Source organism: Mustela putorius, unplaced genomic scaffold (genome assembly GCF_011764305.1).
Source record: "Mustela putorius furo isolate JIRA1106 unplaced genomic scaffold, ASM1176430v1.1 tig00003909_pilon_pilon_pilon, whole genome shotgun sequence".
Lineage (NCBI taxonomy): Eukaryota > Metazoa > Chordata > Mammalia > Carnivora > Mustelidae > Mustela > Mustela putorius.
In genome coordinates, this window is record NW_025422057.1 from 42,396,477 (window position 1) to 42,419,922 (window position 23,446).

General features: G+C 56.7%; 1 protein-coding gene across 2 annotated transcripts in view; it reads left to right on the forward strand.

Moving 5' to 3' along the window:
* Positions 1 to 2,204: 2,204 nt before the first annotated feature.
* Positions 2,205 to 23,446, forward strand: part of GRID1 (glutamate ionotropic receptor delta type subunit 1) — a 685,082-nt gene continuing 663,840 nt past the window's right edge. The window contains exons 1-2 of one of the 2 annotated variants that reach the window (XM_004765778.3): positions 2,205 to 2,691; positions 4,828 to 4,983. In XM_004765778.3, the coding sequence (XP_004765835.1) occupies positions 2,613 to 2,691; positions 4,828 to 4,983 (235 nt within the window). In that variant the 5' untranslated portion in view covers positions 2,205 to 2,612. The remainder of the gene's footprint in view (positions 2,692 to 4,827; positions 4,984 to 23,446) is intronic. The other variant, XM_004765776.3, reaches the window with a different exon arrangement.

A 23,446-nucleotide genomic window follows, 5' to 3' on the forward strand; every position in this document is an offset into this window, starting at 1 on the left:
TCCCCCTGCATGTGTTCCCTCTCTCACTGTGTCTCTCTCTGTCAAATAAATAAGTAAACACAATCTAAAAAACAAAAACAAAAACCAAAACCAAAACTGTATGGGTTGGTAGGTTGTTTTCTTAATATTTTGGGGGGGGGGTCTTGAGGATTGTCCTGCTGCAATCATGCTAGCTCTGCCTTAGCACAACATACATCAAGAAAACTTCTAAGTTAGAAACATGACATATTTTACCAACACACTGCAGAGGCCCAAACAAGTGAGTTTGGTGATCCCGGACCCTATGACTCTTGACCTCAGATTTGAGCCCCTATTGGAGATCACACCCACTATCTTTACAAGGTAGAGGCAGTCCCATAGGAACCAAATTGTTACATAAAAAAAAAAAAAATCTACCCTTTGTTTCTCTTTCTATAACTTTTTGGTCAATGAATGGTGGGATTTTGAGAGAATGAGGATGGGGAGGGGTGTTGGAGAGACTGGGAGGCATATTTTATGACTCAAGGCCCTAAAGATAAATTTTCTTGAGGAAGTGCATTTATATGGGCACTATACCCAGCTCCCAAGCCCAGTCTCCTGCGGGCATAGTCATTCTTCTCTCCTTGCCCAGAGGCCCCCTCCTCCTGGAAGCCACCTTGCCTGCTCAAGTGGTTCCCTGCTTGTTCTCCAATCCAGCTTCTCCTCTCCACCAGGCTGCCCCCCACCCCCAGCTGAGTCAGCCCCATCAGCCACTGCAAGGGTTGCCTCATTGCTCTCCAGGCTTGTACTTGGCCCTCTCTGCACAGCCACCTCCCCCACCTTTCCAAAGTAACATTTGTCAATGACTCCTCCGTGGTTGGCAGCTTGAGACACAAACACACATGCACACACACACTAAATTCTTTATCTTCCTGCCTTGGCTGGATAACCAGCATCAAATGCCTGAAGGCCTCTATTCCTTCTCCCTTGGTAACCCCACTAAGCTTTTAGAACTGTCACCTCCTCCAGGAAGCCATCCCTGGCTCTTCCTCCCATGCTTGGCCAAGTGCATGCATGGCTCATTCAGGGTCCTCGCCACATCTTCTAATCATCTGTTTAGGTGTCCACTTCTCCCACTGCGCAGGGGGTTCCAGGCAAGGTCTGTTGCTAAGCCTTTCCAAGTCCCTCAAGCCCAGCGCAAGGAATGGCAGGAACCTTTCCGCGGGCGGACTACAGCCAAGGGATGTTCCCAGGTTTTCTAGAGAGGCCCCTTACACGAGGCTCTGCCAGGCGCGCCCAGACCGAGCTTCCGCGGAATCCGGGTCCCGGAAGGCTCAGCTGCGTCCCCGAAATCTTGAGTATGCCTCGTGGATCCCAGTCCGTCTGGGACTTGGGGGTGCGGGAGCTGCGCGTCCGGCTTGCCACCTCCTCCCAGGCTTGAGCCGACTGGTTAAAGCTGCATCTGGTGGTGGCCGGCCGGAGGCATTCGCCAGGCGGCGGAGAGACCTCGGTTCGGCGCTGGCCGCCAGGAGCGGGCTCTCCGCCCGGGCTCGCGCGTGAAAGCTCCGTGCAGAGTGGGAGTCTGAGTACGCCGGCCGCTTGGAAGGCTCCTCACGTCCAGGCGCCGCGGTCACGGCTGCGCCGGTTTCCGGCCATGAATTAGGCTTCAGAGTCCGAGCCTCCTGCCCGACTCCGGGCTGAGCGCGGGGGATGGGCGCCTAACGAGGTTCGCACGGCTAGCTAGGGTTCGAGTCGCGGCCCAGGTTCTGCTCCGTGACGCTCGGCCGCGTCCGGTCCCCTTTGGCTCCCCTTGCATTCCGGCTCCTGGCTCAGCGTCCCGCTCCGTCTCTCTCTCGGCTACCCCCAGTGAGGCTCAGCTAGGGGCTCTCTGCCCGAGGCTGGGTGCATGGCCCGAGACGCTCGGCGGGCGCTCCGGGATCCCCCGAGGGCAGTCGGTGGCCGAACCTTCTCCATCCTCCCGCCCCCGGAGAACAAGACCCAGGGCCGCCAAGTCTCTGCGCGCCGCTGATTCGGCTGGTCCCCGCTGCCATGCCGGCCCCCGAGTGTCCCCCGGACCCGGAGCGCGGAGCACCGGGCGCCCCCTCCGAGCCGCGAGCGGGCGAGCGCCGCGCGGCGAGGCTGAGGCTCCGCAGTCACGTGGCCGAGAGGAGGGCGGAGGGGAGGGAGGCGGGCAGGGAGGGGAGGGGGAGCGGAGCCGAGGGGGAGGGGGAGGGGAGGGGGCGTCCTCCGCAGTTCGCTCCTCGCCGGGGCTCAGACACACAGCCAGCCCGGAGCCGCCGCGCCGGCCCGGCCGCCGCCGTCACCGCCTCCGCCGCCTCCGAAGCCGCCCGAGCCGCGGGAAGCGCCGCTGCCGCCGCCGCGGGCCGCCCCCGCCTCACCGGCCTCGGCTCGGGCTGCCAGCGCCGCCGCAGCCGCCACCGGAGCCGGAGCGGGAGCCCGACCGCGCTGGGCTGGGCTGGGCTGGGCTGGGGCGGGCGCAGGGCGCAGGGGCGGGCGCGCGGGAGAAGACGCACCGGCGGGCTCGGCTCTCCCGGGGAGCGGCCCGGGACTGCACCCGGACCGGCGCCTCCCCGCTCCGCGCTGCCCTCGGCCTCGCCCCGGGCCCGGGCGGATGAGCCGCGCGCCCGGGGGACATGGAAGCGCTGACGCTGTGGCTTCTTCCCTGGATATGCCAGTGCGTGTCGGTGCGGGCCGACTCCATCATCCACATCGGTGAGCGCGGCGGGCGGTCGGGCCGAGGCTGGGCGGGGGCCCCAGCGGCGTGGGGGGTGCGCGGCGTCCAAACTTGGCGGTTCCCCGGGCCGAGGGGCTCGGCGGGCGGTGCTCCCCCGAAGGGCCGCGCCGCGCCGCCCCGCGGAGGAGCTGTGCATGGGCCGCGCCGCGTTCCCGCGGGCTCTTCGCCGCTCCCTGGGGCTCCAATCCCTGCGGCCTTTGCCGACACTTAGGGCCGCTACTGCGGGGAACCCGGGGCCGGACGCGCGTCCAGACCCGCGCCCCCGGCTGGGCCGTCGGCGTGCTCCGAGCAGCGGTGGGTAGGGGGCGGACACAGCCCTGGGTCTCGCCAAGTTGGCAGGGCAGGATCAAAGAGGCCCGACCGGAACCGTGTGTGAATGTGGGTAGGTGGGTGTTGTCAGCGTGTATTACTGTGTGTGCGCCTGGAACCGTGTTGGTGTCACTGCGAGAGGGCGTTGGGATGTGTGTGTCCATCTGAGCCTGTGTTGGTGCGTGCACGACTGTCAGCCTGTTAGAGTGGACATAGTGTCTGCCTGTTTCCCCGGTGTGTTTGTGTATCTCTCGGTATATGTGTGGGTGTTTGTGTATCTGGTTGTGGCGACTGCAGCCCAATCTTGGACAGTCCCAGAGTTTCCCGTGGTCCAAGTCTTGGGGGCCGGCAGACGGTCCAGGTGGTGGGAGCCGGGGGAAGAAGCGTGGGCGGTGGGGGGTGGGGAGGAGTGTGTGTGCGCGCTGAGCGGGAAGAGATGGATGGAGGAAGAGAACCGGGAGAGAAGATGAGATATTGGAAAGGAGGAGGGGGCGCCCGGAGGGGAAGTGTGTGGGAGTTAGTGGCAACAGGGGAGGAATCCCAGGAAGTTAGGCCGGGTTGGGGGGCCTGAGAGCGGTAGCTTTGGGGGAGCCCCTCTGCAGTCGCCTTTCCGGAAGTTGGGAAAGACCAGTTAGCACAGAGAAACTGGGGGTTGGGAGGTGTAAGAAGGCAGGGATGATGGGACAGGCGGGGCATGGGGGGTGGGGTGGGTTGGGGCTGGGGAGGGGTGGTGAGGGACTAGGCCTGGGCTTGGTGAGCTGCACCCCCCCCTCACCCCCGCCGGGGCCGGGCGCCAAACCTGCTTCCCACTCGGGGGGAGGGGGGCTCGGGTCTTGCGGTCAGCATTGCGGCTCTGGGTGTAACGTGGAACCGGGTCCTTCCTCCTCCTGCCCGGTCCTGAGCTCCGGGGATCATCGGGCCCAGCCCTGGGACCGTGGGGACCCTCGGGGCCTGGCGAGGGTGGGGGAGGACTCCTGAGTTGCCCAGGCTGCAGGGCCAGGCTCTGGCGAATCGGACCGATCTCCGCTGGAAGCGCAGAGTCGGCCGAGGCCGTGCTAAGGCGCCTAAAGGGCCAGCGGGAGGCTTCCCTGGAGATGTTCGCGGTTCTAGAAGGCCCTTTCAGGAGCGGTATCCTATGAGCTCCTCAGCACTGCTGGGTCTGACGGCAAGGGGTCTAGGGTCCAGTTTCCTCTCCAGCACATACACACAGGAAGAAGAAGCTGGAGGATGGAGAGCAGGAGGTGATGCTCAGGGAGCCAGGCTGGGACTGACCTGCCGGCAGGTGCAGCAAACTCACTGGGACCTGCGTGATCAGCTTCTCTCAAAGGGGGACTCTTAGAGCAGAAGGAAGTCATAATTACATTCTGGGATTGGGGATGGGGACATCGCCCTGCAGGGGGAACTTTCTGGTTCCTGCGATGGGATTTATGGGGCGGTATCAGGGCATTTGGGTGCTGCCTGAGGCCACCCAGCTTGGCTCAGTTCGTTTTGTGTTGGTATGACCCGAACATGAGGTAGCTTGGTTGCAAGACAACGTGTGTGACCTGGCAGCATGTGCAATGTGCATGTGTAACTCACATCAACTGTGTGCACAAGTGCGCTGTGTGTGGGGAACACATTCCTGTTCTGGTTGATCTAAGAAAGCCGTAAACTAGCCTGTGAAGCTAAAACCCCGGTCTGAAACTCCCACCAGACAACCAGCTAACCTGCCAACACCAAGACCTGAGGGCCAAGACCAGGGTGGGGGTGGGGTGGGGAGGGAGCGCTCCTCTTTCGGCCAGGTCTTGACCCCTCATCTCCTCCAGGTGCCATCTTCGAGGAGAACGCGGCCAAGGACGACAGGGTGTTCCAGCTCGCCGTATCCGACCTGAGCCTCAACGATGACATCCTGCAGAGCGAGAAGATCACCTACTCCATCAAGGTCATCGAGGCCAACAACCCCTTCCAGGCGGTGCAGGAAGGTGAGCGGCTGCGGCGCCCAAGGCTAACAGGGCAGCCGTCTGCCAGGCAGCGTGGAGACCCACGGAGTTGCGACGGGTTCGGCCGCTCGGAGCCCCCTGTGCGCCCGGGCAGCCGTGGTGCCACGCATGGTGCACGCGTCCTCTCCGACCCACCAAGCGGTGGCGCCGGGAGTGCTCTGCGCCGGGGAGCTGGAGCGGAGAGCTTGTGAGCGCCGCGAGCTAGGCTCCTTGCGGGGCGTGTCGCGGGCTGGAGCGGTTCTCTTCTAGCTCGGTGGGTGCCTGTGTGCGCCCCGCGCTGCCCGCGCAGGCATGTGTGGCTCAGGGCCGTCTTTGTTTCTCCAGTGTTTGTGGGTGGGCGTGTCTGCGTGCCGGTACCTGCGTCGGTGCACCTCTGCTGACCTCGAAGGTCCGGGGCCCTCCTCATCCCCAAGCGAGAAGTGCCTGGCGCGCGAGCCTGGGGTCTCCCCTCTTCACAGCGCAACCCGATACGCCCGGCATTTCGCGCCCCGCGGCCAGTCAGTGCCTCCGCCCCGCGTGTCTGTGCCGTGCTCCTCCTCCCGGCTTGGAGGAGCTGGTTTCTCTCTCGCTGTCCCTGCCGCGGGCAGAGGCGCTGTCGCCTGAGCCGGAGGTGGGCGCTGTTTGACCAGGAAAGGAGAAGAGCTGGGCCAGTCCGGCTTCGGGGGAATCCTAGTCCGAGGCTGCGCCAGCCGCCGCCTCCGCCTCCGCTCTGGTCTGATCGGTCGGACCCACCGGCGGGGGCAACAGGTGCGCAGCGCGGTCGTTCGCTGCAGCGGCAGCTTCTTTTCCCCCTTGTCTCTCTTCCTCTTCCGTGTCACCTGGCTCGAGGCTGGGTTCTGGAACCCGAGTTCCTCCCGCATACTGCCAGCCGCCTTCCTGGTCAGGGCTTAGGGCTCTTTCCACACTCCGGGCATCTGCCTAGCCCAGGTACCTTTTCCTCTCCTCTGCCTTGCTCCCCGCATTCCTGGGTTGACTCAGAGGCCCTTGCCCCAGAGTTTGAGGGTAGGGGGCCTAGCTGGTGGGGATGCAGGGATTCCTCCCAGGAGGGACTGACAGGACAGTGGATATTGGGAGGAAGTGGGCTGGTTCAGGGTTCTAGGTCTCATCTCATCTCCTCCATCTCCCACCCCCATTTCCCTAACCACTGAGTGCAGAGCCCTTCTGCTGCCTTTGGGTTATATGTTGGCTGCTGGGCTCCTGGGTACCTGCAAGGGTAGGATGTTTCAGTGAAGACTCTGCTCTGTGTCCAGAAGGTCAAAGCTTTTTCTGGGGAGAACTTTGTGCTAGAAGGAGGTCTTTGGGAGTCTTCTTGGATGCAGCAGAGGAGGGGAAGGCCCAACTGTGAGCTCTGAAGGCCCAAGGATGTCTTGGGGCAGGAGTACAGACCTGGAGTTCTGAGTGTGTTTTTGGAATAGCTGCTAGAGGGGTGAGGCTGGTGTTGCCTATCATGGGGTTTGCTACTTCTAGCCTTGGCAGAGTCCGTTGTCCGATATCCACTGAGGTATGGGGAATCCCTGTCCTTTGGTGTCTGATCCCTGCCCCCACATGACCCACCCCAGAACTTTTTTTCTGTGTGCCCCCACCTCCCACCTCCTTGCGGGTGCTTGGTGTGGGCTCCAGCCATGGAGAGTGGGGTCCTCCTTAGGCAGGAATAATACCACCTGGGTTGGGAATCAGGGGGGTGACACAGACTTATCCTCTTACATGTCACAATTTTTACAGTGCCTTCTGCTCCCTTGACACTGCTTCCATCATTTGGCTCTGTGGTCAGTCATTCTTTGTGCTTGGGAGTTGAGGACACAGGTGGACACATGCGTTTCTTGCTCTCAGGGGCTCACATCGTGGTGGAGATCCTGCCTGTGTTTTCCACCTGCATTTCCGCTCTTCCACTTCCCCTGTTGACATACCTTGTGTCCTTTGACTTCCCCTCTGCCCTGTGGAGTACTCCATGCTCATTCATGATGCCCAACCCCGGCCACTTCCCCCTCCCACCCCGCGCCCCCATCAGCAGGTCCCCAGAGAGTGAAGATAATGCTCTTGCCCAGGGTTACAGTCTCAGGCAGGTAACACATTGGCCAACGGGGCAGCTGGTCTCTGCAGGGCCTGGAGCGTGGGGTCTGGAGAGGTCAATGCTGTTAAAAGGAGCAGCTGCTACATAGCTTTAGACGATTTTTCCATTTGGGAATTAAAATCCTAATGTTATAGATGTGCATTTTTTTTTTTTTTTTGAGAGGAGCCCCAAATCTGCACTTTAATGTAAAACCTGATTTCTAACTGTTGTCAACTAATCAAGCAATTTAAACAATACAGTACAAGTCAAATGAAACGCACCTGTGGGCCATTCAACCTTCAGGTCCCAGTGCACCTGTGTTCTGGAGACACAGGGCTCCATCCAGAGGTCTTTTCTGGTTGACAGCTTGCTTTTCTGGGTCTCAGTTTCTCTATTTTTATGATTGGAAAAATGTCTCAGGCTCCAGGGATGGCAGGCTGACAGTTCTTAGAGGGTGTGAGAGGGAGTGTGTGTACCCATCCAGAAGTAGGGAGTTGGATTCTGGTGACTAAGGGACATCTGATGCCATCCAGGTAGAAGGATCCTGACCAAATGTTGCTGGGCTGCCTGCTGCTCAGAGTGTGTGTGCTGGTTAAGGCTGGTATGTGCTTTCAACTGATGAGCCTCGTGGGCAGAAATCCACATGGTTGTCCCGTGACCTTGCATGGCCCTTGGATATCTACAAGGGACAGTAGCAACCAGCCCCTCCAGGGCCTCATGGAGCGGTGAGAGCATGGAGGAGAGCAGTGCTCAGAGGCTCCTTCTCCCTAGCCTGGGGCTCAGCTGGGCAGATATTCAGCTCTCTCCTTCCTTCTGGGATGCTGTGGGATGCTGTCCATCCTGTTGGTGGGTATCTTCTCTCTCCCCTGGGCTTGGACAGTCATTGCAACTGGCCGTGGGTAGTAAGTTTGGGTGGGAAAGGAAAGGACTTCTTGGTGAAGAGCAGGTATAGATGGAGGACAAAGGCACACTGGGGTTCAGTCTCCATTGTGGACTGGACAAGCTCCCCATGGATCCCCAGGGGGTTTGGGATTGGGGTGATGCCGTTCCCACTTTGGCCCAAGTGGCAGGACCATACAGGGACAAAAGCTGGGTTGCTGGAGTCCAAGCAACCAGGTTCACATTCGTCTTGCCTCATGTGTAGTGTGGTTCCAGGGGGGCGTCCTGGCTCCGCTTTGAACTTCTGTTCACCTATCTGTTAAAAGGGACCAAACATAGTACTGGGCAGGTGGGGTTCTCGTGAGGATTAAATGAGATGAGACATGTGTAAATTGTCTGCAGAAGGCCTGTGGTAGGTGTTCAGTAAACATGAATTTCCTCTTTGTCCCTTGACCCAACTGTGAATCCATCTCAGCTTCTCTGAGGCCGGTGATATTTTCAGCGGCATCATTTCTTAAACTGGCGAATTCCTTGAGAGCAGACTCTCACTGACCTTTTCATTTTCAGCATTTTGCTAAACGTGCCCACCCCCCATTATAAAAGAAATGCATCGCTACAGTGAGCATGAGTCAATTAAAAGATGTAGAAAAGGAAAGGACTGTGCATACTCATTATATAAAATATGGAAGGTACAGAAAAGCATCACGAGGCAGAAGAGAAATCGTTCAGAATTTCAGTTAGTTCCTTCTAGTCTTTTTTTCACTCACTGTATTTTGTATATTTTGTAAGTGCTGAGAGCTCCCATTCTGTTCAGCTGGATAGCGTGTCTTTTCTTTCTTTCTTTCTTTTTTTTTTTTCATTTAACATCATACTGGCTTTTTCTGAAATTGTTGCAAAGTATGTGTAAACACTACTCTTAGCGACTGCATGTATTTTATGATATTCAAGACAATTTATTATTTTTTAAATGGAATCATTTATATGCTGAGATATGCTGAAGTGTCACTGAAGAGAATAAGAGGCTCTGCTTCAATTCAGTTTCTTCAGGATGATTTTGTACAAGTTCCTGACCAACCACCTTTGGAGGCACTTGGTCAGTTGATGTAAAAGAATGGGTTGCATTTAATAAAATGCATTTGATGAGGATTTAAAGTTAGCAAGTGCCGACACGGGAGTGGTATTTAAAATGTTGTGTCTTGGATTTAGTTGGCAAAGTCCATCTTAACAGTAAGTGACAATTTTCCTTCTGGGTACTAGGAGAAATACTAATTTGTCAAATAAAAAAAAATTCATATTGTTCTAAAGTGTTTGCTGAAGGGGAAGATTATATAAAATGTGTAAATGCATAAAAGAACCAGCCGAATAGGAGTCTTCTCTGTTCACAGTGTTATCTTGTACTGTAAGTAAAAGACTTGGGATATTGGTTATCCTGTAGACATATCTGTCATAGAGTGGAAAGATAACAGTTTAGGGAAGAGGAAGGAAAAAGAAACATATGTAAGGCAATATTCCTTTTAGTTACAATAAGCACAAAAGTGTTTTAGGAAGACAGGGTAAAGTATAGCTTGGTGTTTGTAGACTAAAACAATGAGAGAGTAAAGTCAAATGAAAATAAAACACAGTGAGCTTGTTGGTGCCCATCTGATGGTCCCTCCTGGGGTCACCCTGCCCCTCATGTGCCTGCTGATATCTGAGCATTCTGCTAGAAGGTCTCCACTGGAGCTTTGATGCCTCTGGAATCTTCCTTGGCTTCCATTCAGAAGGCTGTGGCCAGTGAGGCCGAATCTTTTATACCTGCTGGGAGATTCCCTTCTGTCCAGGAGGGGCTCTGTTGGTTTTCCTGATGTGATGTTAGTGACATTAAAAAGATGCCTGTAGGCCCACGCCATCCTTCCCATCCACTCGGCTGTATTAATTTTCCCTGGGAGCTGAAAAAAATTTGCCACAAATTTAGATGGTTGGAAACAGAGATTTATCATCTCATAATTCTGCAGGTCAGAAGCCTGATACAGGTCTCCCTGGACTAAAATCCAGGTGTCAGCAGTGCCGATTCCTTCTGAGGGCTCTAGGAGAGGATGCATTCTCTTGCCTTTTCAGTTTCCAGGGGCTTCCTACCCTTCGCAGCTCCTGGACCGTTTCCTCTGTCTTCTGCCGGGTTGGTGGATGGGGTCCCTCTCAGGGCGTCACCCCGATCTCACCTCTGTCCTCCCATCTCCTTCTCCGCCTCTGACTCTTGTCCTTCTCTGCAGGGCCGTTGTAATGTCACTGGGCCCACCTGGACAATCCAGGATAACTTCTCTACTTTACAGTTAGCTGATGAGCAACCTTAATTCCCTCAGCAGCCTTAATTCTCCGACACAAAGCCTAACATGATCAAAGTTGCAGCGATTAGGATGCAGGCATCCTCGCAGGTGCATTGGCACACCTGTCAGTGTCTGTCACTGCCAGCGCACATTGTCCCCTCTTCCCCATCTCCTGCACGGCGGTCTGCTCTCCTGTGGACTGCGTGGACTCGCCTCGTCTTTGCCAGACCCACTGGAGACACGTGGGTCTTATGGCCGTGTGTCCATGTCTCCCAAACTTGCTCTGTGAGCCTGCGGGCCTCCTCAGACTTACCCGTGCTCTTCAGTGAGGCATCGGCGTCCTTCCCTGGGCCTGAAAACTGCTGGTGCCTGAGGACGTTCCCAGAGGAATAGGCTTTTTGCAAAGCCAGTCTGTAAGGCCCATGCACCTGCCACCACCTGCACTTCCTTTTCTGTCTGCGCAGATTCTCCAGACCCTCCCCCCTCCTCGCATCATCTGCTGTGCCCACCTAGAGCCCCAGCTGGGACCTTAGCAGAGTCCATCCTTCTTGGCTGCTGCATGGCCCTCTTCCTGGCCCCATGGGGGCTGCTGCTGGCAAGGTTTCGTGCTGGAAGATGACTGTGGCTGCAGGCGGGATTCACCCCTCCCTAGAAGGAGGCTGGGGGCAGGGAACCATCTAGTCTCCCCTCTGGATTGCTCACTAGCCTGTGAGCCATAAATAAAGGAGTGGCTGCCCTCCTCCCTCAGCTGGGTTCCCAGGCTCCAGCGCTCTCCTTCATTCTGGGCTCACTCTTGGGTGTGCAAACATGTGCATGCACACACACACATACACCCTCGCTTTATAGACTATAGTCCTGCTGCACCCATTTCTGCATGTTTGGGGTTCTAGAGGCTTCCTTTTAGTATCCCTGCGGCCATGGCTTTAACCCCCCAGATTGGGAGGTTGGACTTAATGGGCAATGAATAGATGGGCACTTCTGTCAGGTGTGTGGGTCGGAGGCCCATGGGTCCTCGCGAGACACCTGTCCTCCTGCTGCCTCCAAGCTGCTGCCATTCCCTTTCCTGGTGACCTGGGGACTTTGACAACCTTCCTATCTGGAGCAGCATGTTGGGGCCATTTTTCTAGGTTTCCTGTGGAGGATAGTCAAGACCATCCCTGGCACCCAGAGATAAGGGCAGATAGATTCTTTCCAAATTCTCGTAGTTGTGAGGTCAAAAATCCCCTTGCTTTGTTCCTTCTAGTAGCTTTCTTCCTTCTTTACCTGGCCTTTTTGCTACTAGAACATGCTGTCACCTAAAAACTTGGAACATTTAGTCTGTATTGCTTATTTCTAAACCACCTAGAGCCCAGTCTGATGCCTGGATGGGAGTCTTTTTTCAGACATGGCTATCCAGGTCCCTGCCTCCTGGTTTTGTTCTGTAGTTCCCTTGTATCAGCTAGGAAGGCTAGGTTATGCTGTAGTAACAAACAATCCCAACATTTCAGTGGTTTAACATCACAAAAATTTATCTCCTGCTCATGTTGCATGTCCATCATTGGTCACTATGGAGTTTGGCTCACAGTGGCCACTCAGCTTGAATATTGCCAGTTGCTGTGCCACACTGAAAGAGAGCTCTGGGGGTCTCAGTCTTGAGGGGACACGTGTCACTTCTGGCTACAGCTTATTGGCCAAAACCAGTCATGTGGTTCCAGCTAGTCTTAAGCGATCCAAGAAGCACAGTCCTACCATGTACCCAAAGGAGGGACAACTAGAAATATTTGGTGAATGACAGAAATACTTATTCACGTCAAAACAGTCCTCTCATTTCCTTGCTGCTGACTTCTTAAAGCAGCAACAAAGAAACAAAAAGCCCAGAACACTTTTGGGTACTGGATCCTGGTTGGGCCAAAGCTGTAGCTCCCATTACTTCACCTCTAACCACTCATTAACTTGTCCCTCTGTTCTGGAAAGCTCTGGGCTTTGCTGTGTATGGGGGAAGTCAGGAACCCTGGGTTCCCAGCCCCTACTGGACTCTGAAAAGAGAGCCAGTCTTGTGTCTATCAACCTTGTCCTCTGTGAGCTATGGATGGGATAGGCACAGCCTCAGAAGACTTGGGTTAACTGCTTCCTAAGTGGTGAGGTGAAGATGGTCATTGCTGGGCCCACCCCAGGGAGCCCCTACAGCTGGACTTCAGCAATCAGTGCTGCTCATGGGTTCGGCAGCACTCCCCATGGTGCTCTTCCTCTCACAGAATCCCCCTGCCTCTGTCCCAGGCCCCCTTCACCCCGTCTTCCCCCACGGCAGCGGCTCTCTCTTGCTACAGCTTTGGGCTAGGGCAGAGACTCATCGCTGGCATTGGCTGACCTGTGACAGCACCTTTCTCTGGGATCTGGCCTTTCTGACAGGCATGGGACCGAGGAAGGCAGCTGGGTCTGTGCCCAGTATCCCATCACCTGGGTTCTCTAAAGACCTTCCTTCCAATCTATGCACACTCAGTTTTCTGGCCAATGGCCATGGGTTGGGAAGAGAAAGACCCATGATTCTCCCTTCTGGGCCTGAAGCACAGGCAGGGTAGCTGGGTGGTGATTAGATGGCCCGTTTCTATTTGTTTCTGGGTCCATGCTGTGGGCGAGTCAGGCTCCCAGGGGGTGAAGCCAGGCACTGCCCACCGGGTCCCCAGGGTGGTCCTCAGCCCAGGCTGCACCCCCTCCTGCAGTCAGACCCTGGCCAGTGATGTCTCCTGCACCCCAGTCCTTCGCTGGTCGCAGGCTGTGGCAGCCAGACGCACTGCCCCTGAGCCTGTTTCTGGCCAGTGCTCAGCCTGGCACTCCTTCTCCTCCACACGGGAATGGATGTGCTGCCCAGAAGCCAAGGTGGGGGCAGAAGGAGCCTTGTGCTTTCACTCATGGACCGAGGCTCTTGTCCCCGCTCTGCGGTTTGATGCCGGGCAGGTTACTTCAGTGTCCTCAACTGACAGATGGGAATGACAACAGAGAAGACAGCTTGAGGGTCAGTTGAGGAAACGCCCAAGCAGAGAGGTGGGGATGGTGGTTCTGTTGGCAACCTGAGTGGTTCCAAGGGGCTTTTGGCTCCTTTCCACTTCCTGCAGCTCTTGAGGTTCAGTCTGGCCTTTCTGGGTGTCCCAGAAGGGCAGGGAAATAGATTGGTGTTGACCACACGGCCCCCGTGGAGGCTAGCTGGAGCCATCTATGTGGGCCGGAGCTTGGGGAGCCTGCAGACTTTCGTCACACGTGATTGTATTTAGCTATAGCCTCGCTGTTCCGAGCGCACAGAGCAGCCAGAACCCAGCCTGCCTGGCCCAGCCTGCTTGCTCTGTGTGGGTGGAAAGGGGTCAGGCAGGTCCAGGTCCAGACCCCAGCTCTGTGACTGATCAGCTGTGTGGTCTTGAAAGGTCACTTGCCCTCTCTGAGCCTCCGTTTCAACATCTGTGAAGTGGGGCTTCCTTGGCATTGTGTTGCTAGGTCTAGAGGGGTGATGTGTGCCTGGCAGGAAGGAGGCTTTTGGCCAGCCGTGGCCCGTGGAGTGCCGAGCAGAGGTGTGCTCAGCCTTGTGCTGGGGTTAAGCTTGTGGGGGGTGCACACTGGATACTCAGTAGGAGTTTGTTTTCCCTGTGTCCTGGCCACCATTTGTTCTGTCCTCTTGGACTCCTGCCAAGGGTACATGGGACCCCTTGGTTTTTGGGCCTACTTGGGTGCTACCAACCCCCATGTCAGGGCAGAGACGTGGGCCTTGCTGGCTGGAACATCATCCCTGTTCCCAAGTGGCTGAAGCTTCTGGCTTAGCCAGTCCGTTTGCTGACCCCACATGGCCCGAGCCCCTGCAGGCCTGGCCTTGGCCTGGTCTGGCCTGCCAGGCTGTCTCCTTCCCATGAGCTCTTCCTGCTCAGTCTTGTGGTTTTGCCTCGCCTGTGCTCCTGGGCTGGGGCAAAAGGCTTTCTTCTGTCCTTTCGTTTGAGGGCCCAGAAGCACGGCAAGAGAGGGAGGGCCATTTTCTAGGCCCTGGTCTGGGCTCCTTGTGTTTGTCTTGGCGGTGTCCATTTAGGGGCTGGTGCCAGGAGCCGAGGTGACCCTGACTTAGCTAAGAGCTAGGTTCTGTCGCCTTCCTTGTCATGGCTGCGACATCAAATGCTGCTGCTTCTCAGTCCCCGTTGGCTCCCAGGGCACCTGCCCTCACTTGCCTCTCCCCAGGGCTCTTGTGGTCCAATCTTGTGGGCCACCCCTGCGGCCTGTAGGCTGCCAGCCTGAGGGTACGTCTCTCCCTGTCACTGAGCCCCCAGCTGGAGCCTCAGCTCAGGGCTGGCTCGGGGCTTCTCCTGTTTGCCTGATGAAGGCTCCCAAGGGCTGGCCTATGGCACTGCGTGGTTCACAGCGCTGAGCTGGGGCTGCATAGGGAGCCTCCAGCCAGTGTTCCTCCAGAAACAGGCAGGCCCAGAGGCCATGCTTTGGGTGGAAGGCAGTGCCGATGAGGTCCTCGGGCATCGCATGGAATCTAGGCAGAGCCCCCCGGCCCTGTGTATGCACGTGCGTGTGCAAGGGGTGTGTGTGTGTGTGTGTATGCAAGTGTGTGTGCATGTGTGGGTGAGTGCGAACACATACACATGTGTATATGCAGATGTGTGCATGTGTGTGTGCGTGCAGGTATGTGTGCTTATAAGGATGCATGCACAAGTGAGTGTGTGAGTGTGTGTGTGTGTGTGTCTGTGTGTTTTGCAGACCCCACACTGCCTGAGCATGATCTGTGGAGAGAGCCAGTGGCTCCAGCTGCTGCCTGGAACCTCTCTAGTCCCAACCATCTTTGACCCCCTCCTGGATTTCCTGCAGGTCTTGGTTTAGATGAGGCATCCCTGGGGGCACTCCTAGAGCCCTGAGGAGGCAGGCTCTGCCACATGCCCCCACTGTCCTGTGTTTGGGGCTGTCTCCTGGAGATGCTGGGCTGTGGGGAGGGACTTGATTTCTTTCGTACCCTGTTATAACCTCAGCTTTAAGATAGGGACATTCATGGGGAATGTTCAACAAATATTATTTCCCCCTATCTCCTGGGGGACGTTCCTGGATGCCGATACGGGGTCCTGTCCCTGGGCCCCTTGGAGATCACTCCAGTGGATGGTCATTGTGGTTGTGGCCACTTGACTTGGCTAAGGTCAGGAGGAGGCTGTGGGTAGCAGCCCGTGCCCTTCCCCATCTTTGGCATCCATTGTGGCACCTTGGCACTGTATCAGAGGTGTGAGGGTGGAAGCCAGCCCACCTCCATAGCCCAGGGAGTGGCCTTCCTGGGGTCCTAGCCATGTGGGTCAGCAGATAGCACAGGGTTCTAGTATCCAGAGCTGGTGGGGGGGCCACATAAAACCAAGGCCAGGGAAGGTCTGGAGGTGCTGTGAACTGCCTGGACCACCCCCCCCACCCCCGCCAGCCCCAAGATTCATCTACTGAAACCTTTACCCACAGTGTGATGGTATTTGGAAGCAGAGTGTTTGGGGATGTGATTAGGTTGAGATGAGGTCTGAGGGTGGGGCCTCGTGGTGTGATCAGGTGTAAGAAGAAACCAGAGAACTTGCTCTCTTTCCCTCTCTTCCACGTGAGGATGAAGCAAGAAGGCAGCCATCTAAAAGCCAGAAAGAGAGCTCTGTCACCAAGAGCTGAATCTGCCAGCACCTCGGACTTCCCAGCCTCCAGAGTGCTAGAAATCAATGTCTGCTGTTTGAGCTATCCAGTCTGTGGGACTTTGTTAGGGCGACCCAAGAGGACAGTCCAAGGACTGGCCCAACTCCCGTCCCTCCCAGGGCCTCATGGCCTCAGGGCCACATATGTCAGATGACGTCTGTACTTCTGAAGCCCCCGATTCTGATCTGGGATGGTCCTTTGTGCTGAGCTGAGGCTTTCTGCACCCGTAGTCCTTGAAGGGTTGAAAGACAGCCACTGCACCCCCCCCCCCCCCCAATAAGTCCAGCTGCACATCCTAGAGCCTGGTGATTTCCCGCCTGCTTCTCTTTTGGACATACCCATTTATCACTGTCCCTCTTATCACACGGTGTCCCTGAGGTGCTTCCACAGAGGTGGCCATCTTCAGTGCTCCTCCCTGTAAAATGGGGACAATGTCACTTCCTGTCACAGGCTGTCTTAAGGACCAAGTGAAATAACTACCATTGAGAACTTGCTGTGCCTGGCACTGCACAGGGGCTCAGCAAACAGGAACCATTGGCACTGTCCTCATGCTGTCTGCCCTGCACAGAGGGAGAGGGACGGTCGCTGTTTGCTCCAGAGGCTCTGCTGGTATGAATGGATGTGAGTGGATGGAGGCCGTCAGCACTGCTTCCTGCCAGGGCTCTGGGTGAACCTTTGGTTCCCCAGCCTGGGGGCTTTTGCCCAGGAAAGGGTGACACATCAGAGACCCCCACCTGGAGCTTGTGCACTTGTCTATTGATTCTAGCGCTCCACTTTCAACCGACTCAAGTCCAGTTTGCTCAGAGCCTTGTGAGTTTCACTCTTGTTTCCCAAATATTCGCTCTCCCTCCCAGCCCAGGCCAGCTCATAGGGGGGTCCTGCTGCCTTCACCCACCTCAGAAACACTCAGCAGTGGCTCCCCATTCTGCTCTGTCACTTGATTCTGGGTCACTGACCAGCACCCCTGTGACGCAGGGTCTCATCCGGCAGGATCACTAACACAGCACTAGCCAGCTGCCTTTTTGTACCTGGTGCACTCACAGGCACTGTGTCAGCCCGTGCATTCATTCTCCTGTGCGGACTTCATGGAATCACAGTGTGCTGGAGCCTACCGGGGCCTCGGGCCTTCGGTGTCTCCTCCCTTCACTAGAGAAGCCTCAAGGGCTCCTGGGTTGTGCGGGGGAAGGAATGTGGCGGGCTTGGCAGCATTCGTTCTCCTCCAGGTGCCTGGTGATGGCCTGATGAGAAGCAGGGGTACCTGGAGATGCCTGCTGTCTGTGCCCCGGGCTGGATGTGCATCATCCACCATCATCATCAGGACAACCCGGACAGCAATGGGAATTATATAAGGAGTGAAGCTAAGCAGGGGTTGCTTAGGAAATGTGAAGGCTTTGTATCTTAGCCAGCCTTCTCTGATTCCTCACCTAGCCTCCAATATGCACATAGCCCTGACTTTATCCCCAGTTTGTGGATTCTCTCCACCTCCACTGCCATCTCGGCCTGGATCCCTGCAGTCACTTGCTCACTGCTCCCTCCTGTGTCCTCCACTGTAGGCTGCTGTCCATGTGGCAGCCAGAGTTATTTGGGAAAAAAAAAAATCAATCCACTCACCTTCTTCTCCAGCTGAAACCCTTCCACGGCTCCCTGCTGTACTTGGAACCCTTGCCGGAGATGCAAGCCCCTCAGTACCCTGACAAGAACTGACCTCAGCTGCTTCACCTCTGCACTCTTCTTGGCCTATTTGCTTTAGCCATGTTGGCTTTCTGTCTCACTAACAGGTAAAGCAGCACACTCCTACCCCAGGGCCTTTGCATATGTTTTGTTTCTATCATTTGGAAGGCTCTTTGAATGACAGCTTCCTTCTGTGCCTTTAGGTATGCCTCAGATCTCACCTCCTTGGAGAGGCTCCCTTTGGCTCCAAGTAGGGCCACGATGATTACCTATCAAAGCTTTCTTCTTTGTATGCCCCCCCGCAGTTATGTTAATGTATTTCAGAGCATCATCAGGTCTATGAGGACAAGGAAGTGTCTGCCTTGTTCACTACTGAGGTCCCAGAGCCAATCCTGGTGCATGGATGGTCATGGGTGCTCCATATAAGTCCTGGATGGGTGATGGGATGGACAGACACACGGGACCTCTGCTGTCTGAGACCCTCACAAGCTCACAGTCCTTCCTTCACTCTTGAGACCACTGAGGGTCCTGTGGATGTGGGGCCCTGAGACGTGTTGTATTTACGGCAGCCCCTAAAGCCTACTTGTGCTGCCCCTTCCCTCATGGTCAGCTTCTGGATTCGAAGATCTTCCCCGACAGCATAGCTCCCCCTAGCCATGGGCACTTTCATGGAGTGTTCGGAGGCCCAGTGCAAAGGGTACAGTCACAACGAGGGGGTTTCTCATGCTTGCCACCGAGAGTGGGAGAGAGTTTGGGAGGCCCTGTCTTGGGAAGGCATTTTTCCACAGAGCTGCTCTGGCAGGGGCTCAGGGCCATGGCCTCCCCACCCATTCTATGGGACTGAAGTGTGCTTGTGGGGCTGGGAGAGGGTGGGGAGGGTGAGGAGAGGGGAGAGAAAGGGAGAAGGGCTACACCCAGGAAGCAGAAGCTCTCCCTGGGCTCTAGGTGCTGGCCCTAGGGGCTCTGTTGCCCAGTGGCTCTCAGGGTGTGGGGTGTGAGCCAGAACCTGGGTCTTCATTTCTGTCTCCCACCTACGGATCCTTTGGTGGGCTGGAGAGCCCATTCACTCTGGCCTCAGTCTCCACATGTGAGAAATGCAGATGACGATACTGTCCTAACCACTGCCTGTTCCAGGCTCAGGCAAGAGAAGGGGCTGTGGGAGGGAGGAGGAACTGTAGGTCTGGGGCCTGGGGGTGTGACACCTGGGGGTGTCAAGCAGCTCTGAGCTTGGCGGGGAGGGGCAGTGCTGACCCCCTTGGTGGGTGCTCCAGGAGCTGGTAAGCAGGCCACATTTGCCAGGACGCAGCTGCCACCGCTGCCACACTGGCCTCTGAGGAAGCAGGAGCCAGAACCCTCCTGGTGAGCAGGAGCCCGAGGGGCTTTGAAGATCTGTTGTTAATGATCAAAAACCTCATCAGGAGAAGCCTGCCTGAGTGCTGCTTAGGGGGGGTCTGGCTGTGTCAGGCTACTTAGCTCCTGCCAAGAAAATTAACTTCATTAAAAGGCGGGCAGCGGGTTTGTGATGAGTATCAGCACCCACTGATCCATCCTGGGGAGCGCTCCAGGGGAGATGCAGCTAGATGGGGACCAAGTGCCTGCCAGGCCCTGCCCTTGCCTCTGGGACACTGCACATGTGCACAGATGTTCAGTGAGCATGCCAGCCCAGGTACCCGCATCCAGCGGGTGGGCTCCTGCCCAGCGGTCCCCTCAGAGCCCACCTTCCTGGTGCTCATGTCTGGCCAGGCCCCTGGCCCCCCTGCCTGAGGGATGATGTCTGTACTCAGCAGTCGGGTCTTTGTGCTTTAGCCTCAGCTGAGGGTCCAGCCTTTTCCCTGCTGCACATCCTGGTGCCCTCACTGGGCCAGTGGAGAGGTCGTGGCTCTCCCCTGACTGCAGCCACCTGCTTGCCCCTTGCCTCCGTCTTACCATTTGCTCGCAGTCTCAGCTTGGGAGGCTCTTCAGGAAACCTTCCTTGGCTGCTCTGTTTTTTCAGCCGGGGCCCCTGTCTGCTGCTGCCTGTCCACGCCTCCCAGCGTGTCCTGCCTGTGACCTCTGCCTCTCAGGATTCCCAGGCATTTGCACAGCTGGAGCAGGTGTTTGTGGAGCTATTCTCTGACCATCCCTGGGCACTTACATGTGTGGGCCTGCAGACGCACACCGGAGTGCGTACGCGTGTGTCCTGGTGAGCTCACAGACTCAGACCTGCAGACCGGCTGAGTCCCCGATGCATCCAGGGAGCATCGCCCCACGGAGCCTCTCCCTGGGGGAGCCTGTCGAGTGGCCTGCTGGGACTGTGGCAAGGTAGCTAAGCCATGGGGCCCTGGGCTCTGGGGAGAGTTTCTGCCTCTCATGGCCTGGGAGGAAGTTGTCCTGAAGCATTTGTGGGAATTCTAAGCTGGACCATCTGAAAAACTATACCCTAACCTCCTATCAGGGAAACCTGTTGAGGGTCTGAAATCATTCTCTGTATTAGTCACGTTAATCATGCGGGTGTCAGAAACCCCTGTACTGGCCAAAGCAAGACGGGCTACTTATCAGGCCATGTAGGGCACAGGCCAGAGGTTGTGTAACTTCAGTCATGGCTGGATCCAGGGGCTCCAGTGGTATCCCTGGGACTCTGCTTCCATCTCTGTATCCTGGCCCCTCCTCTCCCCAGGGCAGGCTCCCTTCCTAAGCAGCCTCATCCACTCAATGTCCCTGGGCTGCTGCAGGCTGATGTCCCACCAGCCAAACCCCACCGTCCCTCCCCATGGGAAGAGAGGTTTGCTTAGCAAGAGTCTCACAAGGGTCCCAGGATTGCCACTCATTGGACTGGCATGGGGGTAGGCTCCTCTGGGATTCAGTCCTCTGCCAGAAGAGTGGGAGGCCTTGATAGGCCAGGCCTGGGGATGCCTCAAACCCTGTGGGAAGAGTGAAAGGATTGAGCAGACGTGGTAGACTCACCTGGAGAGGAGAAAGGATGCTGGGCCCACAGTGGCATGCCCTCATATTTTGTCTTTGCTGCCCTGAGAGGCTTCCTGCCCACAGGGCACTTGAGATTGGACTGGAAGGCCTGGAGCCACACAGTGGACACCAAGAGATCCCAGACCATGCTGATTAGAAACCTCTCTTTGGGGCAGATGGGGTTTTGAGAGGGAGAAGCCAGAGTCTGAGCTCTGTGGCATGTCCACGGGTAGATGGGGAAGGAGAGGAGGCTGGTGGCTGAGCAGTCCAGGGAGGTTTCCTGAGGGGGGGGCTCTTGTGCTAGCCTGGGGGCCAGGGGCCTTTGAGAGTGGATGGCAGGTGTTTTGGACATACAGGACAAAGTGATCTGTGCATGGGTTTTGGGCAGTGATGAAAGAGTGGGGGCCAACCTGGTGGGGTCAGGGCTGGGGGAATGGGAAGGTGTGGGGGGGTCTGAGACCTGAGCCTCCTTATCCCCAGTGTCCCAAGGATCCCTCTGGGCATGGTGTGATCTGGCTCTCCCTTGGCACCCCCAAGTCTTGACAGGAGGCAGGGCCTTATTCCCAGGAGGTGGAGCTCGCTGCTCCCTGGGCTCCTGCAGCTCCTGGGGTGATCTTGGACCTCTCCCTTCCACTGGGTGTGATGTGAACACCCTTTATATAGGAGGGGGCAGGGTACTAGGTCTTGGTCTTACACATGTGATCCCCACTTTTTATGTAGCCACAAGCCATGCCTTTGGCCCTAAACTCAACCTTGCCTACCCGTCGAGTCTTTTCTATCTCCACACCAATTGTGACCTGGGGTTTTTGCTCCCTTTTACAAATAGCCCATTTGTGGCCAGCCCTGAGAGCTCCCTCTAAGGGAAGGAAGGAGCCCTGGGCTGGCAGCCAGATATCTGGCCTTGCCCCATGCCCCGGACTGGCTCTGCTTATGCTTCTGCCCAGTGAGGGCATTCCGGAGTCTGGGTCACCACAGCAGAACTGGGAGTTGTGGGGAGGGCTGGGGGCTGCCTTACTGGCAAGGCCTCCTGCAGTCTCCTGGGCTGAGTCTGCCCCCTTTGAATGACTAATTGAATAAAACCCTTCCACACACCATGAGGCAGAGCTCTGGCCCTGCCTAATCTCGTTAAGGAGTCCCCTGACAGTCTCATTAGGCGGCTGGATGCGTGGAGAGGTTTATCTCTGCCACAGGGTGGTCAGGCCCCTGGAGGGTGGGCCTGGGATAAGGCCCTCGCCCCGCTGCCTTCCAAATACAGGCCCAGGCAGAGGTGAGGCCGTGAAACTCTGTCAGCCACTGCCAGTCCCTACTTAATCGGTTACAGTTTGTTGGACTTAATTACTTTAAAATTACTAACTTCAGCTGGAGAAAGCAGGTAGTGGGGGTCGAGGAAGAAATATGAGCTTCCTTATGAGGTGTGAGGTGGGCCAGCCCCACCAAGACCATTCTCTGGGAGAGCTCGGGCAGGCTGTGTCCAGCCATGAAGGCCCGGCACTCCACACTGCCCATCCTGCCTGTGGCAGCCACAGAGCTGGGTGGCAGGGACAGACATGTGGGTTTGGAGCGTGATCTGTGGGACAAGAGAATGAAGCCAGCCCAGGGAGGCACCGATGTGGAGCCAAACCTAGCCTGGGCTTGGGGGCAACCATGGGAGACTTTCTGAAGAGGGGACTCCTGAGCCAAGTCTTAAGTAGGGAGTGGGGGTTTGAAGAGAGGGAGGCAGGCATTCCAGGGGGTGGAAGAGCTTGAGCAAAGGCTCAGAAGTGTGAAAGGGCAGGATTAGGGAGCTGATAGGGCATAAGTGGAGAAGGAGGATCCTGAGAGCCTGGCAAGGTTTACAGGGGTCTTAGAGCTTCCTCTCTGTGGTCCTGGCAGAAGTGGGCCAGGCTCTGGGGGTCGAGCTTGTGGGGCAGGCAGGGGGTGTAGGCTGTAGACACGGGGGCTCAGAGCCATATATTTAGATCTAGGCCTTGAGGCATGAGGGGAGCGATCCATGAGGATGGGGAACACAAGGGAACCGTCAGTTCCCTCTACTCCCTGCCCTTGTAGGCCTCTGTGCTCTGGTCCCAGGGGCTGAGGATGGGGGATTGTCCTTGAGGATCCCAGATATGAAGTGAGCCACTGTTAAGAGATTACAGGGTTTCTGCATAGTGTGGCCCTTCCGTATAGGCTGGCTCCTGTTTTCTGTGCCCACAATTGCCTGGTCACCCATGGAGTGGAGTGGGGCATGGGGGGAGGAGGGGCAGGTTGCTAGGCTCTTCTAGGAATGCCACGTGGCTCCTGGCCCAGAGCCCCAAATTCCTGCTGGAAGGTAGTCCCAGGCTTCTCTGCTCTTGTCACTCCAAGCTGGGCCTTTCTCGGTGACATCTACTGTTGATGACAAGAGTACTTGCATTTCGCAGATGTCAAAGCCGGAGGCAGCCCAGCCCAAGACCAAACTGGATCCTGAGACAAAGGTAGCTGTGCAGCAGTGTACTGTGGAATGTGATAGAAAGGGACGGAAAGTGTGAACCAGGGAGGGAGGGAGAGCTAGTTTGAGCTAGTCACTGCCTGGGCAACCAAGCCTCCTCCCCATCGGGACCATCCAAGAAGCCATGTAGACTAGCTCTTGGATTGTCCCCCAGTGAAGGGACAGGGGAGTGTTTACCACAAGCCACACCCCCCAGTGGATGGTGGGGTACAGCTGCTTGGCTGGGTGGGCTCTGTGGGTGCCTCAGGTGGTGCCCGTGGGGGGCCTGGTGCAGGGGAGGCGAAGTGCTGCCCCATCACACCTGTCTGCAGCCGGTCACCACAGCAACAGTCTAGAGGTGGGCTAAGGGGATGTGACCTGGGCCACGGAAGTTGTCTAGATACTCCGATTCTGCAGACTTCTTAGAATGGCCTGATGGTGAGATTTCAGGCCTCAGGTTAGGGACTTGCTGAAATCATATCCCGCAAT